Here is an 18,113-nt window from a genome sequence, read left to right on the forward strand (position 1 = left end):
TTAATTGCCAAAATCATATTATCCCATCATACCATCTCCTCCATAAACTTATTGAGTTTAATCTTAAAGCCAGATAGGTCTTTTCCCCCACTGCTTCCCTTGGAAGGCTATTCCAAAACTTCACTCCTCTGATGGTTAGAAACCTTCATCTAATTTCAAACCCAATGACCAGTTTATATCCATTTGTTCTTGTGTCCACGTTGGTACTGATCTTAAATAATTCCTCTCCCTCTCCGGTATTTATCCCTCTGATATATTTATAGAGAGCAATCATATCTCCCCTCAACCTTCTATTAGTTAGGCTAAACAAGCCAAGCTCCTTGAGTCTCCTTTCATAAGACAGGTTTTCCATTCCTCGGATCACCTTGTAGCCCTTCTCTGTACCTGTTCCACTTTGAATTCATCCTTCTTAAACATGGGAGACCAGAACTGCACACAGTATTCCAGGTGAGGTCTCACCAGTGCCTTGTATAACGGTACTAAAACCTCCTTATCTCTACTGGAAATACCTAACCTGATGCATCCCAAGACCACATTAGCTTTTTTCACGGCCATATCACATTGGCGGCTCATAGTCATCCTATGATCAACCAATACTTCAAGGTCCTTCTCCTCCTCCGTTACTTCTAATTGATGTGTCCCCAGCTTATAACTAAAATTCTTGTTATTAATCCCTAAGTGCATAACCTTACACTTCTCACTATTAAATTTCATCCTATTACTATTATTCCAGTTTACAAGGTCATCCAAATCTTTCTGTATGATTTCCCGGTCCTTCTCTAAATTGGCAATACCTCCCAGCTTTGTATTATCCGCACTTTATTAGCACACTCCCACTTTTTGTGCCGAGGTCAGTAATAAAAAGATTAAATAAGATTGGTCCTAAAACTGATCCCTGAGGAACTCCACTGGTAACCTCCCTCCAGCCTGACAGTTCACCTTTCAGTACGACCCGCTGTAGTCTCCCTGTTAACCAATTCCTTATCCACCTTTCAGTTTTCCTATTGATCCCCATCTTTTCCAATTTAACTAATTCCCCATGTGGCACGGTATCAAATGCCTGACTGAAATCTAGGTAAATTAGATCCACTGCATTTCCTTTGTCTAAAAAATCTGTTACTTTCTCAAAGAAGGAGATCAGGTTGGTTTGGCATGATCTACCTTTTGTAAAACCATGTTGTATTTTGTCCCACTTACCATTGACTTCAATGTCCTTAACTACTTTCTCCTTCAGAATTTTTTCCAAGACCTTGCATACTACAGATGTCAAACTAACAGGCCTGTAGTTACCCGGATCACTTTTTTCCCCTTTCTTAAAACTAGGAACTATGTTAGCAATTCTCCAATCATATGGTTCAACCCCTGAGTTTACAGATTCATTAAAAATTCTTGCTAATGGGCTTGCAATTTCGTGTGCCAATTCCGTCAATATTCTTGGATGAAGATTATCTGGGCCCCCCGATTTAGTCCCATTAAGCTGTTAGAGTTTCGCTTCTACCTCAGATATGGTAATATCTACCTCCATATCCTCATTCCCATTTGTCATGCTACCATTATCCCTAAGGTCCTCTTTAGCCTTATTAGAGACTGAGGCAAAGTATTTGTTTAGATATTGGGCCATGCCTAGATTATCCTGGACCTCCACTCCATCCTCAGTTTTTAGCGATCCCACTTCTTCTTTCTTTGTTTTCTTCTTATTTATATGGCTATGGAACCTTTACTATTGGTTTTAATTCCCTTTGCAAGGTCCAACTCTACTTGACTTTTAGCCTGTCTCACTTTATCTCTACATGTTCTGTCCTCAATAAGCTAGCTTTCCTTGCTGATCCCTCCCATCTTCCACTCCCTGTATGCTTTCTGCTTTTTCTTAATCACCTCTCTGAGATGCTTGCTCATCCAGCTTGGTCTACAACTCCTGCCTATGAATTATTTCCCCTTTCTTGGGATGCAGGTTTCCGATAGCTTCTGCAGCTTTGATTTAAAGTAATCCCAGGCCTCCTCTGCCTTTAGATCCACAAGTTCTTCAGTCCAATCCACTTCCCTAACTAATTTCCTTAATTTTTGAAAGTCAGCCCTTTTGAAATCAAAAACCCTAGTTGCAGATTTATTTTTGTTAATCCTTCCGTTCAGTTTGAACTGAATTAGGTCATGATCACTTGAACCAAGATTATCCCCTACAACCATTTCTTCTGTGAGATCCTCACTACTCACCAAAACCAAATCTAAAATGGCATCCCCGCTAGTTGGTTCAGCAACTATTTGATGAAGGAATCCATCAGCTATCGCATCTAGGAAAATCTGAGCCCTATTATTATTACTAGCGCTTGTCCTCCAGTCTATATCTGGGAAGTTAAAGTCTCCCATAATCACGCAGTTTCCATTAGTATTTACTTCATTAAAAACATTTAAAAAGGGCTCTATTCATATCCAAATTAGATCCCGGCGGTCTATAGCACACCCCAAGCACTATCCCAGAGGAGGCTCTAATAGTTTTCTTCCCCAACGTAATTTTTGCCCAAACAGACTCTGTCTTATCCATTCCATCGCTTATTTCTTTACATTCTACCTCATCATTGATATACAATGTTACTCCACCACCTTTACCTTTATTTCGGTCTTTCCTGAACAGCACATGCCCTTCAATACCTGTAGCCCAGTCATGACGACTACTCCACCATGGTTCTGTTCTCCCTATAATATCTGGTTTCACTTCCTGCACCAGTAGCTCTAGTTCCTCCATTTTGTTTTCTACACAAGAGAACTTACTGTCATCCGAGATGGAACATTTTAATAGTGTTTGTGCTAATGACATTTATAGTAAATGTTAAACCTGTCGATTAATCGTGGTTAACTCATGCGATTAACTAAAAAAAATTAATCGCGATTAATTGTAGTTTTTATCGCACTGTGAAACAATAGAATACCGAGTGAAATTTATTAAATATTTTGGATGTTTTCCTACATTTTCATGTATATTGTATTCTGTGTTGTTGTTGAAATCAAAGTGTATATTATTTTTATTACAAATATTTGCAGTGTAAAAGATAAAGAAATAGTATTTTTCAATTCACCTTATGCAAGAACTGTAGTGGAATCTCTTTGTTGTGAAAGTACAACTTACAAATGTAGATTTTTTTTTTTTTTTTTTACATAACTACACTCAAAAACAAAACAATATAAAACTTCAGAGCCTACAGATCCTCTCAGTTCTACTTCTTTTTCAGCCAGTCGCTAAGACAAACAAGTTTGTTTACATTTACGGGAGATAATGCTGCCCTCCTCTTATTTACACTGTCACCAGAAAGTGAGAACAGGCATTTGCATGGCACTTTTGTAGCTGGCATTGCAAGGTATTTATGTGTCAGATATGCTAAACAAGTGGTCCCCAATCTTCCTGTGGCCAAGAGAACATTCATGCCTTCAGAAGAGTGTGGCGGGCAGCAACGCTTCTCGGCAACATTTTGGTGATGACGCTTCTCCAGTGGCCGCACTCCTCGGTGGCATTTAAGCGGCAGCTTCTCCACCGGAAGCATTCAGCGGTGCCATTTTGTCAGCAGCTTCTCCGCCAGAAGCGCTGATCGGTGGCATTTCGGTGGCAGGTTCTTCGGTGGATGCGCTCCTCTCCTCTTCGTCCCTTGGCACCGGCCCTTACAGTGAGTGCACATAAATGCCCCAGCGGGTGCCGTGTTGGGGACCACTGTGCTAAACATTCAGATGCCCCTTCATGCTTCGGCCACCATTCCAGAGGACATGCTTCCATGCTGATGAAGCTCGTTTAAAAAAAAAAAAAAAAAAGCATTAATTAAATTTGTAACTGAACTCCTTGGGAGAGAATTGTATGTCTCCTGCTCTGCCATATATTTCATGTTATAGCAGTCTCAGATGATAACCCAGCACATGTTGTTCATTTTAAGAACACTTTCACTGCAGATTTCACAAAACACAAAGAAGGTACCAATGTGAGATTTCTAAAGATAGCTACAGCACTCAACCCAAGGTTTAAGAATTTGAAGTGCCTTCCAAAATCTGAAAGGGATGAGGTGTGGAGCATGCTTCAGAAATCTTAAAAGAGCAACACTCCGATGTGGAAACTACAGAACCCGAACCACCGAAAAAAAAAATCAACTGTCTTGTTGGTGGCATCTGAGTTAGATAATGAAAACGAACGTGCGTTGGTCCACACTGTTTGGGATTGTTACCAAGCTGAACACATCATCAGCATGGACGCATGTCTGCTGGAATGGTGGTTGAAGCATGAAGGGACATATGAATCTTTAGCACATCTGGTGTGTAAATATCTTGAGACACTGGCTACAACAGTGCCATGAGAACACCTGTTCTCACTTTCAGGTGACATTGTAAACAAGAAGCAGGCAGCATTATCTCCTGCAGATGTAAACAAACTTTTTTGTCTGAGTGGTTGGCTGAACAAGAAATAGGACTGAGTGGACTTGCAGGCTCTAAAATTTTATATTGTTTTATTTTTGAATGCAGTTTTCTTTGTGTATAATTCTATCTTTGTGAGTTCAATTTTCATGATAAAGAGATTGCACTACAGTACTTGTATTAGGTGAATTGAAAAATACTATTTATTTTGGGGGTTTTTTTACATTGCAGATACAGGTATCAAAAATAAATATAAAGTGAGCACTGTACACTTCGTGTTTTAACTGTAATCAATATATTTTAAAATGTAGAAAACATCCAAAATATTTAAATAAATGGTATTGTGTTGTTGTTTAACAGTGCGATTAATTTTTTTAATCGCTTGACAGCCCTAGTAAATGTTAATTCTCTAAAACAGAAATGAAATGGAACAAAACACTTGTAAGCGGAAAATCTGAATGAAAAAGGATTTTATCAACCATAACAGACACATGCTTCTGTATTTTGTTAAGATAATTTTCCATCATACTCCTCTTAATCTTTCTCTCACAACACTGCCTGGCTTTCTCTAGATAATTGACTTGTCACTTACTTTATTTTTATGGGCTATCTGGCTCACTGAGGTCAATAAGTCATCCTTGCTTTGTACACTAAGTACCAAGCAGTCAAGGACTTTCTTCCTGTTAATTTGCAGAGGTACTGTACTGTGAGCAACTGTGGGACTATGATTGTGTCTGCTTTTGCTTTGTGGCTTGATCTCTAAATTGCAAATGTCTACAGACTGACACTGTCTCCTTCCCAGGCATCCAGATATTAGCCCGTCTGATGGAGTTTGTGTTCTGAATTTTCACATCGGACTCACTGCTCATGTGCCAAAGAAAGTCTGCAGTAAAACACTAATCCAGTTTACAGATTTCAGAGTAACAGCTGTGTTAGTCTGTATTCGCAAAAAGAAAAGGAGTAGTTGTGGCACCTTAGAGACTAACCAATTTATTTGAGCATGAGCTTTCGTGAGCTACAGCTCACTTCATCGGATGGATACTGTTTTAATCCAGTTTAATAACAGTTTATGTCCTATTGCTTTAAGGCCCTGTTAATCCAAACAGACTGTTTTCACAACTGACTTGTATTAACTAGCTCTGACAATATTTTCTTTTAATGTAAAATAAAGTAAGAAAGTGGGAAATGCTTAACACCATAAAACCTGAGTCCTCCTTTGAGAGTGCCATTCCTCCTTCACTCTTTATTCTGTCTCAGATTTTTAATGTTGCCTCAGAACTTTGCATAGAAATGGCATAACTGTTGCAGAAGTTTTGAGCTGGGCACTTGAAGCACACATCTGTGGGAAGCGGTGAATTCTGCAGTATACATAGGGCCCTGGCAATGATACAATGCTAAATCAGTGTCAGTATCCCAAAGCAGGCCAGCGGAAGTAGTAAATGTCTCAAAGCGCAGGCAACATGCAGTAACATAATGTTTGCACATTATATATTACATTTTAAAATTAAACACTCCCACTACAAAGCTCCCCGTTAATTAACACTGTCAAAATTACAAAGGGATATGGAGCAAAGATGTTGAGACCTGCTGTCTTCATCAGTGGATAGGAATGATAAGTTAGAGGCTGCTGCTCCTTTTATATATTTGGTTGTGGTCTGTTCCTTGAAAACGAGTGCTACTTTTGTGAGTAATATGCAGAGAAGTGTGTAGCAGGGTGGCTGAAATTTTGATGGATCCACATACCATTTTGTCTCAGTCCATCCTTGATTTATGTGAAGAACTGGTGACAAGGAAAATGAAAGCTAGGAAATATTTCAAAGCCAATTTAGAGCTAAAAATAAGGCATTTTCAGAAATTAAGAGTTAAGTATTTGAAATAAGTATCAAGAAATACCAGGGAGCAATGATGTTGTGTCCTGGAGAACCAGTGGTTGCAGATAGTTTTTTGTAAATAAGATAAAATATGGAAATGAATGAATATTGAAATTGAGAAAAAATACCCAACATGGCAGACATTGAACTCTCTATTTGTAGGATTTTGTGATGTTAATAATTTTTCTGTGCTGTTGCAGGCAATTTCCCAGCAGGATCTTGTTCATATGGCTATTCAGATTGCCTGTGGAATGAGCTATTTAGCCAGAAGGGAGGTCATTCACAAAGACCTGGCTGCTAGAAACTGTGTGTAAGTACTGTGTCTTAAAGGACTATTATGGAGCCAGATTGTACCCTGTCTATGGTTATGGCTGAGATGTGCTTTCCATTACAAATTTGATCTTTCCCATCTCAAACCATATCCTCAGATGTTACAAATGCTGCACATGTGGTCTGTGTCTAGCAGATAGGTTTTTGTTCAGATATGAAGTGAATCAGATGAACTGTTTTTGAGATAGGATACAGAAAAATAAGTTTTAGTTGTGTTTTAAAACTCTTAATGCTTTTTTTTCCTGATCATGTCTCAAAATGTTTCTTAGACTTCAAGTTTAAAAGGACTTAGTGAGTTCTAGTGCGCTGTTGAGATGGAGCATATGAGAAGATTTTCTCTGTCACATCAGGAATATCAGAATGGTTTGTTGTTCCCTGGTAGACTTCTTAAAATGGCCAAATGATTAATGAAAATGTCAGCTTTCGTTTGAAGGAAGAGAAAAACAGGTCTCGAAGCAGTTTCCCTGTGGGAAGAGCCCTCAAAATGTAAAAGTCATGACAGAAGTTGGTGATTTTTTTTCAAATAAACAAAATGTCACAGCCTGCCCTGCTCCCCTCTACATTCCCCAAAAAGTCTGATCTGATTTCCTCTTGATTAGAAACTCAGAAAATTCAGAGTTGAGATTAAATTTAAATAAGTATTTGAAGGTATAGAAAGGGACAGTTAAGGCCCCACCCCCACCCCCCCAGCAGCATTTGTAACTCTTGGAGGATTGCTACAAGGGCAATTAAAAAAATGAGGCAACTTTGTCCATCCATAACTGACAGCTTCGCCCCTCACAGACCACAAAACCTTATGCCTTAGTCTTAACTGTATGGTGTTTGCACTGACTCCAGTTTTCTTTATGGCCATCCATACATGGTTCACCGAGAGCTACTTCAAAAATTCCTGATAAAGCAGTCATTCCTCGATCTTCATTGAAATTCCAGTTTCTATAAATAAGTAGCTTTAGACGCAGAGCTAGTATAAGCGTGGATTATGAAATTATATCACTTGGGTAAAAAGATGTCAGTGTAGTAACTAAGCACCATGCCAAGACTCCAAGACGTGTGTGAAAGCGATTATGAAACTAATGCTTTGTGGTTCACATTTTTTATACTCTACCCACAGGCTATATAAACACATATCCAGACTTGAAATGTTTGAAATCTATCTGCAGAAACCTCAAGAGCTCTTATGAGTAAAAGTTGGAGAAGATGGTAGCCTGTGGTCACTATTATACAGTATTTTTCCAGATTCAAGATGTCTAAGCCTTTTAAAAAATTGAAAGAATAACACTGGACTACCAGAAAGATCTATTAACGTTAGAAAAAATACAGGGAAGGGCAACCAAAATTAATAGGGGTATGGAACAGTTTCCGTATGAGGCGAGATTAAAAAGACAGTGTGTTCATCTTGGAAAAGAGACAACTAAGGGAAGATGTGATAGAGGTCTATAAAATCATGAATGGTGTGGAGAAAGTGAATAGGGAAGTGCTATTTACCTCTTCACATAACACAAGAATCAGGGGTCACTCAATGAAATTAATAGGCAGCAGGTTTAAAATAAACATAAGGAAGTACTACTTCACACAACATGCAGTCACCATGTGAAACTTGTTGTCAGGAGATGTTGTGAAGACCAAAAGTATAGGTGAGTTCAAAAAAGAACGTTAAATTCATGGAGGATAAGTTCATCAATGGCTATTAGCGAAGATGGTCAGGAATGCAACCCCGTGCCCTAGGTGTCCCTAAATAACTGACTGCTAGAAGCTGGGACTGGATGATGGGGCGGATCACTTGATAAAGTTATTTGTTCTGTTCATTCTCTTTGAAGCATCTGGCACTATCTGCTGTCAGAAAAGAGGATACTGGGCTTTGGGGACCATTGGTCTGACCTAGTATGGCCATTCTTATGTTCTTATGAAAGTAAAGCAAGTCATTAAGGAAGATAAATAACACTGTAGAGAAAATACATGATTTCTTTGCATTGATCTCAACCAGAGGATATTGAAAAGAGTAGGCATCTCCTCTGGTACTATCACTGTGAGATGCAAAAAAGGAGGAGCTGTAGTAACTTTAGAATGAGGTGGCTCAAACGTTAACAAATATGTACAATCTTGACTTAATATAATCTGTTATATTGGAGGGTAGCAAATGTTGCAATATCTTTAGATAGGCATAAAAGGTGATCCTCATAGTGCCTCACTTAATTACCAATATAATTGGTTGACACAAGAATTAAAAATAGAATTATAAAACAGAAACATTATGAAGTCACCTGTTTGCAACTCCATAGTCAGTGTTATGTTCTAAAGTGTATTTAATTCCTGATTTTTCTCTAAAAGCAGGTTGCCAACCTGTGTGAAGTTTAGTTTTTTGTCCTTTGAATTGAGGTGCCAAAAATCAAGTCACTTCTGAAAATTTAGGTCGCTGTGTTCAATTCTGGTCACTATATCTCAAAAGGATAAAACAGAAATAGATGTAGTTCAGAGGCATGTGATGTGATATTAAAGGCATTGAATATCTCCCATATGAAGAGATATTGAAAAGTTTGGGACTGCTTATGTTAAGTGGAGATGGATAAGAGGCTATGTGACAGGTATGCTCAGTAATAAATGGTGTAGAGAAGATAAATCAAGAATTTTTACTTATCCTTCCTCATAAGAATAATAGGATATTCAATTAAATTGAAAGGCAAATTTAAAATTGATAAAAGGAAATTTAAACAAAGCGTAGTTAGTTTGTGGATCTCATTTCCATAAGACACTGGTTCTCAAATGTTTTTACTGGTGACTCCTTTCACAAAGCAAGCCTCTGAGTGCGGACCCCCCCCCCTTTATAAATTAAAAACACTTTTTATATATTTAACACCATTATAAAAGCTGGAGGCAAAGTGGGGTTTGGGGTGGAGGCTGTTAGCTCGCACCCCCCAGGTAATAACCTTGTGACCCCCTGAGGGGTCCCGACCCCCAGTTTGAGAACCACTACCATAAAATGTCGAGCGTAGCAGGATTTGCAAAAGGATTAGACGCGTAGGTGGATTATCAGAATATCCACAGTTAAAGGATTTTTAAAAAAGTTTGGAAGGAATACAAATCCTCATGTTAAAGAGTGTAAATTAGCCTGCAAGTGAAGAAACTTTGCCTCTGTAAGGAGGTTATTCCATAAATGTCTGCTTCAGGCTTTCTTGCATTTTTTCTGAAGCATCTCATACAGACAATGGTCAGAGGCACAATACCTATTAGATGGAACCTTTGTTTCATCAGATATGAGAAATCCTAAATTACTATCCTGTAAAATCGGTCTGCAAGGAAGCAAGAAGGGAATTGGGAAAGTTGGTTGTTACAGGGACAGAGAAAGTTGTTTGAGTATTTTAACTGGACATTTCCCCATTTTAAAACAATTGGTTTTATTTTATGTCTGAGACTTCTGACTTTCTATTGCTCATCTTTTCGTAGCCAAAAAAAATTTTGAAATCTCTTTATCCTGAAGTTAACTGATACGTACTTAGTGGTAACTGCAGCATAGCAGTATCGTGATCTGGGAAAATGTTAGGCTTTAAAACATTGATAACAAATGATCAAGCTCATCTGTGAAATCCTATATATACAATATTTTTTAAGATGCACTAACATAACTATAAATAGTTCATATGTTGCATAACTAAATGCTTTTATTGTCTTTTAATCAGCATTGATGATGCACTTCAGGTCAAAATTACAGACAATGCACTATCCCGAGACCTATTCCCCATGGATTATCATTGTCTGGGAGATAATGAAAACAGGCCAGTGCGGTGGATGGCTCTTGAAAGCTTGGTTAACAATGAATTTTCCAGCGCTAGTGATGTGGTAAGTTATAATTTACGTTCTCTAAAACAATATATAGTTCTACAGGTTTCTTCCTTTAAATGCCTTTTTCACACAGTTTATTCATGGAAAAAAGGAGTTAATTGACAGTGCTGATGACTGAAGTTTTCTGTGCATAACATTCATACCCAGAACAGCAGCTGTACCTGCTTCCACCACGCACTGCCATGCCTATGGTATCCAGCCCTAACATAGAGGGATCACCTTTTGGGCGACAGGATTGTTCACTCCTTTTCCATTGTGTTTTGGCACCTTTGAGATTGCCAGCAAAAGTATCAAGTGTAGTAGTGTGTTTGACGCAGACACCTGTCGCCTAAAATAGGAGAGGGAATACATTCTGTATACCACTAAACTATTATGAAATGTTACTGACATTTGGTCACTGCTACCCTTTAATAGCCTGGCTTCTATCTAGAGACCTACAGATGAGCAGAGGACTTGCTGATTAAATCCTGAAACTTTCTGAACAGTTCACCTGATTTCAAGAACTGGCGTTTTCATGAATTCTATGTTTTCTGTGAATGTAAGATGTACTGTCCCTTCCAGCCCTGATTGTAGTGTCCAGTGGTAATTATGACACTGCTTTTCTTGGCTTGTCTTCTCAGAATGGAAGTGTGTGACACCTACAACAGAATAATTTTAGCACACAGGAGCAGTACTGAAAAGTAAGCTTGAATGTTTCTTGAGCACATTACCCTGATGGCCTTCAGCTTGTCATACAGCTGTTGGTAATCTTAATGGTTCAGAATTTATATACTGTACAAACCCTTGCATTTCGCATTCCCACTTCCTTGAGACACATTACTTGTGAATTTAATGCATAGGGCATTTAGTGTATATTAGTATTCTTTTTACACTAAACATCTTCAATACATTCATCACATAGAGCAAGCTATTAAATTGTTGCTCTTATCCCCCAACACAACTGTCCAGTCTGTAAATCCTTGGCATATAGACCATACCATGTATTAAAGAAATTCTCCTTACCAGTTTGAGATCAAATTGCTCTTTTCAGTCTGCCCTGGGTTTCTTATTGAACGTCCTATTCTGAGAAGTGAAAAGGAGCTCTTATGCAATGCTAAGTAACATTCACTCCTATTGATACTGGTGGTTGCCGAGTGCTGATCAGCTTGCAGGATCAGTGCCTTACACATTTTCCTTCATTAAGACTTTCAACAACCAGAGATATTGGAAAGAACTGTTTTTTCAACAACCAATAGTAAGAGCGACTGTGGAGAATCTTAGTTAAGATTGGGTGCAGTAGTTTGAGCACTAGCCAGTGATAAACGACACAGCCATGTGATCTGGTTTTCCTGCCATAGAGTAATTTCCATTTAATGATGTCACCTTTACAGTTTTGATGCAGTGAGGTGTTGTGCATTTTTTGAAACCTCATGTCCCATCTATTTTAGAAGTCTTCTCAAATTTTCTAACTGCGTGTGTACATAACTCGTATTCCATTGAAGTTTCCCATTCTCTTGCATATTGCCATAGTTCCTATGTTAGTAAACAAGACTTTGAAAAAGGGTCGGCTCTACTTCAGGGTTATTTCTATATTAGCATAAAAATATAGTTCTTCTAAAGTCTTCTTGTTTTGTAATTTGAGTAGATTATCATCTGAAATAGCCTGCATTGGCTGGAGTTGCTGTATTCAGTGGAATCAGTACAATGTATCCATTTCATCTTCAATATTAAACCTTCACTAGTGTGAACGTGTTCTGTGAAGATCAGACTAGAGGTAAAATTTTCAAGTGTAAGTGACTTTAGTATCTGTGTCCTAAACTTTCTATGGGACTTGGGCACTTAAATCACTTAAGCAATCTTGAAATTTTACCCTGGACTAGTGAAGTGCTCTCGGTTAGGAGATACCATGAGCCATGGTGAACATAAAATAGTGCATGTCTTGCCACTTTTGTTGTCATGGATGTGTACATGTGTATCATTTCTAATATATAAAAAAGCCCATTGAAGCTACATGGTTTATACTCACCCCTAGCCACTTGAACACTGTACTTATCAGCTCCACCACTTCTGTTGAGCCCCTTCCCTGGAACTCCCCAGTCTACAAACACTCCTTTTTATCACTGCTGAAAAATAACAGGGTAGTTAATGAATTTCCTGGCATTGACAGAATTAGAGGCTTATTCTCAGGGGGTGTGAAGAATAATTATAACGGCGCCTTCGAGGCTGAAGTCTGTCCAACAAAATCTGTAATAGAGCAAGGAGATCAGAGTGTAGTAGGGTCTTCTCAGAGCTCCTACAGATTTAAATGTACCCCTTTAACATCCAATACATAAATGTTTTGCACTATACAGAATAAATGCAGATACATTTTAACATACGGTAGATCATGTTAATAATAAATTGATAGTACTATAGCTAACTACTAGAATACTATAATACTATAATATACTATGTACTATAATATAATCAACATTCCTTCATCATTTTAGGAACATGAAAAGAAAGGCCTATTCACCCTAACTAACTTCCCTCTTAATGTTTACCTTAGTCCTGTTTTACTATACCCTTCTGTCTGCTCCTCCAAAAACAAATGTTGGGTATCAACTGCATGTAATACATTATACATAGTGGTGTCTGTTGTACACTTTTAGGTTTTGTCTGCACTGAGAAAAAGGAATCAGTGCTTTAACAGTTTAAATATAGTTCAGACACGTTATGCTGAACATGCTTTAGCTGTTTTTCTTTCCCATGGCTTAGCTGATTTTTTTAAATGGTTCCTACAAGGTTTTTTCTCATCCACAGCAGTCAGCCAAAGAGTTTAAAAAATATAGTTAATCAGGAGCCATGTATTTATACTGTTTTCTTTCCAAGATAGATGGGGTCTTTTTCCTTTTATGTGAATTTTCTGAAACAATATAGTTATAAAATGGGAAACAACTACGTTGTCACTGTATAAAGTAGTTCTACTTAAATTACCTGTTTACGCAGTTTCCTAAATTTTCTGCTTATTTCAAAACTCTCAGCAGCATCCATTGACTATCAATCCTTTTGTATTTTTTAAAACCCTGGGTTTACATCCCTTGGCAGTTTTTTGGGCTCCCATGTCTCAAGCTGCAGAACTGTTTCATTGCTGTTTAGAGTTCTGGGCTAAGGCTGGAGCCCTGGGCTCTAGGACCCTCTGAGGTGGGAGGATCCCAGAACTCAGGCTCCAGTCTGAGCCCAGAAGTCTACATGGCAGTGAAACAGCCCCATGAGTCCAAGTTGCTGAAGGCTGAGCTGTGTGAACCCCTGAGACAGAGAGAACCTGGTGAGAGAAAATTGAGGCAGAGAGTGCCTACAGTGCCATGTATGGTCAGAAGGGGGCACTTCAGGGCTGGCATGCCCTGTGATATGTCCGCTGAGCAACATACAAAGTTAGTAACTAAGGGTATGTCTACCCTACGAAATGAGGTTGATTTTATAGAAGTCGATCTTTAGAAAGCGATTTTATGCAGTCGATTGTGTATGTCCCCACTAAGCGCATTAAGTTGGCGGAGTGCGTCCTTGATACCATGGCTAGCATTGACTCATGGAGCGGTGCACTGTTGGTAGCTATCCTGCAATCTCTGCTGCCCATTGGAATTCTGGGTTAAGGTCCCAATGTCTGATGGGGCAAAAACATTGTCATGGGTGGTTTTGGGTACATGTCGTCAGTCTCCCCTCCCTCCGTGAAAGCAACGGCAGACAATTCTTTCGCACCTTTTTTCCTGGGTTACCCGTGCAGACGCCATAGCACGGCAAGCATGGAGCCTGTTCAGCTCAGCGCTGCTGTTGTGAGCATTGTAAACACCTTCCGCATTATCCTGCAATATGTGCAGAACCTGGATAGGAGCCACCAGCACGAGGACAATTGTGAGGAGGACATGTACACAGACGTTCCTGAAAGCACGGGATGTGGCAGTTGGGACATCATGGTGGCCGTGGGCAGGTTGATACAGTAGGACACTGATTCTGGGCCCAGCAAACAAGCACAGGCTCGTGGGACCACATAGTGTTCCCAGTGGCTGCGAAACTTTCACATGCGTAAGGCCACTTTCCTGGAACTTTGTGACTTGCTTTCCCCCGCCCTGAAGTGCAGGAATACCAAGATGAGAGCTGCCCTGACAGTTGAGAAGCAAGTGGCAATAGCCCTGTGGAAGTTTGCAACGCCTGACTGCTACCAGTCAGTCGGGAATCAATTTGTAGTGGGCAAATCTGCTATGGGGGCTGCTGTGATTTAAGTAGCCAATGCAATTATTGAGCTGCTGCTATCAAGGGTAGTGACTCTGGGAAATGTGCAGGTCATAGTGGATGGCTTTGCTGCAATGGGCTTCCCTAACTGTCGTGGGGCAATAGAGGGAACGCATATCCCTATCTTGGCACCTGACCACCTTGCCAACCAGTACATAAACCGCAAGGGGTACTTCTCAATCGTGCTGCAAGCACTGGTGGATTACAAGGGACATTTCACTGACATCAGCGTGGGATGGCCGGGAAAGGTGCATGACACTCTCATGTTTAGGGACTCCGCGCTGTTTGAACAGCTGCAAGAAGGGACTTACTTCCCAGACCAGAAAATTACTGTTGGGGATGTTGAAATGCCAATATTCAGAGTAGCAGCCGTGTTAGTCTGTATTCGCAAAAAGAAAAGGAGTACTTGTGGCACCTTAGAGACTAACCAATTTATTTGAGCATAAGCTTTCGTGAGCTACAGCTCACTTCATCGGATGCAGTTAGTGGAAAATACAGTGAGGAGATTTATATGCACACAGAACATGAAAAAATGGGTGTTTATCATGCACACTGTAAGGAGAGTGATCACTTAAGATGAGCTATTACAGCAGGAGAATGGGGGGGCGGGGAGAAAACCCTTTGTAGTGATAATCAAGGAGGGCCATTTCCAGCAGTTAACAAGAAAGTCTGAGGAAGGGGGGGGGAGGAATAAACAAGGGGAAATAGTTTTACTTTGTGTAATGACTGAGTCATTACACAAAGTAAAACTATTTCCCCTTGTTTATCCCCCCCCCCTCCTCAGACGTTCTTCATTACACAAAGTAAAACTATTTCCCCTTGTTTATTCCCCCCCCCCACGTTCTTGTTAACGGCTGGAAATGGCCCACCTTGATTATCACTACAAAGGGTTTTCTCCCCCCCCCCACCCCACTCTCCTGCTGGTAATAGCTCATCTTAAGTGATCACTCTCCTTACAGTGTGCATGATAAACACACATGTTTCATGTTCTGTGTGTATATAAATCTCCTCACTGTATTTTCCACTGACTGCATCCGATGAAGTGAGCTGTAAAAAGCTTATGCTCAAATAAATTGGTTAGTCTCTAAGGTGCCACAAGTACTCCTTTTCTTTTTGAAATGCCAATAGTTATCCTTGGGGACCCAGCCTACCCCTTGCTCCTATGGCTCATGAAGCCATACACAGGCAGCCTGTACAGTAGTCAGGAGCTGTTCAACTATAGGCTGAGCAAGTGCAGAATGGTGGTAGAATGTGCCTTTGGACATTTAAAAGCTCGCTGGCACTGTTTGCTGACTAGGTCAAACCTCAGCGCAACCAACATTCCCATTGTTATTGCTGCTTGCTGTGTGCTCCATAATATTTGTGAGAGTAAGGAGGAGACGTTTATGGCGGGGTGGGAAATTGAGGTTGGCGGCTGATTTTGAGCAGCCAGACAGCAGGGCGATTAGAAGAGCACAGCTAGGCGCGCTGCGCATCAGAAAGGCTTTGAAAACCAGTTTCATGACTGGCCAGGCTACGGTGTGACAGTTGTGTGTGTTTCTCTGTGATGCAAACCTGCCCCTTGGTTGATTTTAATTCTTTGTAAGCCAACCACCCTTTCGATCACAGCTGGCGAAGGAAATAAAGTCACTATTGTTTTGAAACGATGCATTCTTTCTTTATTAATTAAAAAAAAAAGTGAGATAACTGACAAGGTAGCCCGGGTGAGGTAGGGGAGGAAGAAAGAAGAAGGCCACATTGCTTATTATAGCCACACTACAAATCAAAACTGTTTGAATGACAGCCTTCTGTTGCTTGGGCCATTCTCTGGAGTGGAGTGTCTGGGTGCCCAGAGCCTCCCGCTCCACGTTCTTGGGCGTCTGGGTGAGGAGGATATGGAACTTGGGGAGGAGGGCAGTCAGTTATATAGTGGATGCAGCGGCGGTCTATGCTCTCGTTGCCTTTCCACCAGCTCCACCAGACATCATGTCTGTTTGCTCCCCCATTAGCCTCAGCATCGCCTCCTGCGTCGTCTGATGGCACTCAATGCTTTCCTGGCCTCTGTCACTGAATGCCTCCATGCATTCAGCTGTGCCCTGTCAGTGCGGGAGGACTGCATGAGCTCGGAAAATATGTCATTGCGAGTGTGGTTTTTTTGCCTTCTAATCTGCGATAACCTCAGGGATGGAGATGATAGGGGGAGCATAGAAACATTTGCACCTGCGGAGGGATAAAAAGGGAGAATAAAATTTAAGATACATTTCTGAGAAGAAAAGGGAGAACCTTTCACAGTGAATCAAGCAATTCACAACAGACAGTGCATGTGCTTTAGGTACAAGGTCGCATTTTGCCTTTTATATTGAGCGCCTCCTGGTATGGTGACACATCACACATGGCTGGGCAACAGAATTCGGTTTCCAGGAAGCCATGGTAAGCCAAAGGTACGTAGGGTTGGCTTCTTCCGCCTTCATATCATGTGGGAATGGTTTCAAACTGCAGCACCCTCCTTTCCCATAACCAGCAATGCTGGTTGGGTTTGCCATTTAAACGGAGGGGGTGAGGTTTTGGGGTGGATGTGCAGCACACCCCTCCGCCCACCCCACCGCGTGGCTATTCTCTGGGATGACCCCTTTTACCCAAGCGCAAACAGCCCAGCATGAATGGGGTCCTTTTACTGTTCCCTTACAAAAATTCCCCTATTTCAACCAGGTGACCATGAATGATATCACTCTCCTGAGGCTAACACAGAAAGATATAGACTGAATGTTGCTTGAATACGACCAAAACCCAGGACCATTCGCTGCCATATTTTGTGCTGCAATGATTCCAGAATACTTCCTACTGGCTTGGCGTGGTAAAGTGTCCTGCCGTGGAGGATGAAATAAGGCAGCCCTCCTCAGAAACCTTCTGCAAAGGCTTTCAGAGTAGCTCCAGAAGAGCTTCATGGAGATGTCCCTGGAGGATTCCCACTCCATCCCCAGACACATTAACAGACTTTTCCAGTAGCTGTACTGGCCACGAATGCATCCCAATTCTTCAGGGCAAATCAAACATTAAACACAATTGCTTTTAAACCCTGTAGTATAGTTACAAATGTACACTCACCAGAGGTGTCTTCTCTGGCTTCAGGGTCCTGGAACCCATCTTGGGAGGGTATTGGCTCCAGGGTGATGAAAAGGTCCTGGCTGCCAGGGAGAACAGATTCTCCGCTTATTTGCTGCGCATTCTCCTTCTCCTCATCCACAAAATCCTCTTCCCTGTTGCGTGAGACTCCCCCCTTGCACGTATCCACGGACAGTGGTGGGGTAGTGGTAGGGTCCCGTCCCCCCCCAGAATGCCATGCAGCTGATCATAGAAGCGGCATGTATGGGGCTCTGACACAGAGAGACCATTTGCCTCCTTTGTCTTTTGGTAGGCTTGCCTGTGCTCCTTAACTTTCACGCAGTACTGCTGTGTGTCCCT

The 18,113-nt window shown here is 40.8% G+C and overlaps 1 protein-coding gene across 5 annotated transcripts in view; it reads left to right on the top strand.

The window, feature by feature from the left end:
- RYK (receptor like tyrosine kinase) overlaps window positions 1–18,113 on the top strand; it is a 174,579-nt gene that overhangs the window by 138,300 nt on the left and 18,166 nt on the right. For all 5 annotated transcript variants that reach the window (XR_012160844.1, XM_073360374.1, XM_073360373.1 and 2 more), the window contains 2 exons: window positions 6,458–6,567; window positions 10,262–10,421. Coding sequence is in view for 4 of the 5 variants with exons in the window: in XM_073360374.1 (XP_073216475.1) it covers window positions 6,458–6,567; window positions 10,262–10,421 (270 nt within the window). In the remaining variant the exon portion in view is untranslated. The remainder of the gene's footprint in view (window positions 1–6,457; window positions 6,568–10,261; window positions 10,422–18,113) is intronic.

Source organism: Lepidochelys kempii, chromosome 9 (assembly GCF_965140265.1).
Source record: "Lepidochelys kempii isolate rLepKem1 chromosome 9, rLepKem1.hap2, whole genome shotgun sequence".
Taxonomy (NCBI): domain Eukaryota; kingdom Metazoa; phylum Chordata; order Testudines; family Cheloniidae; genus Lepidochelys; species Lepidochelys kempii.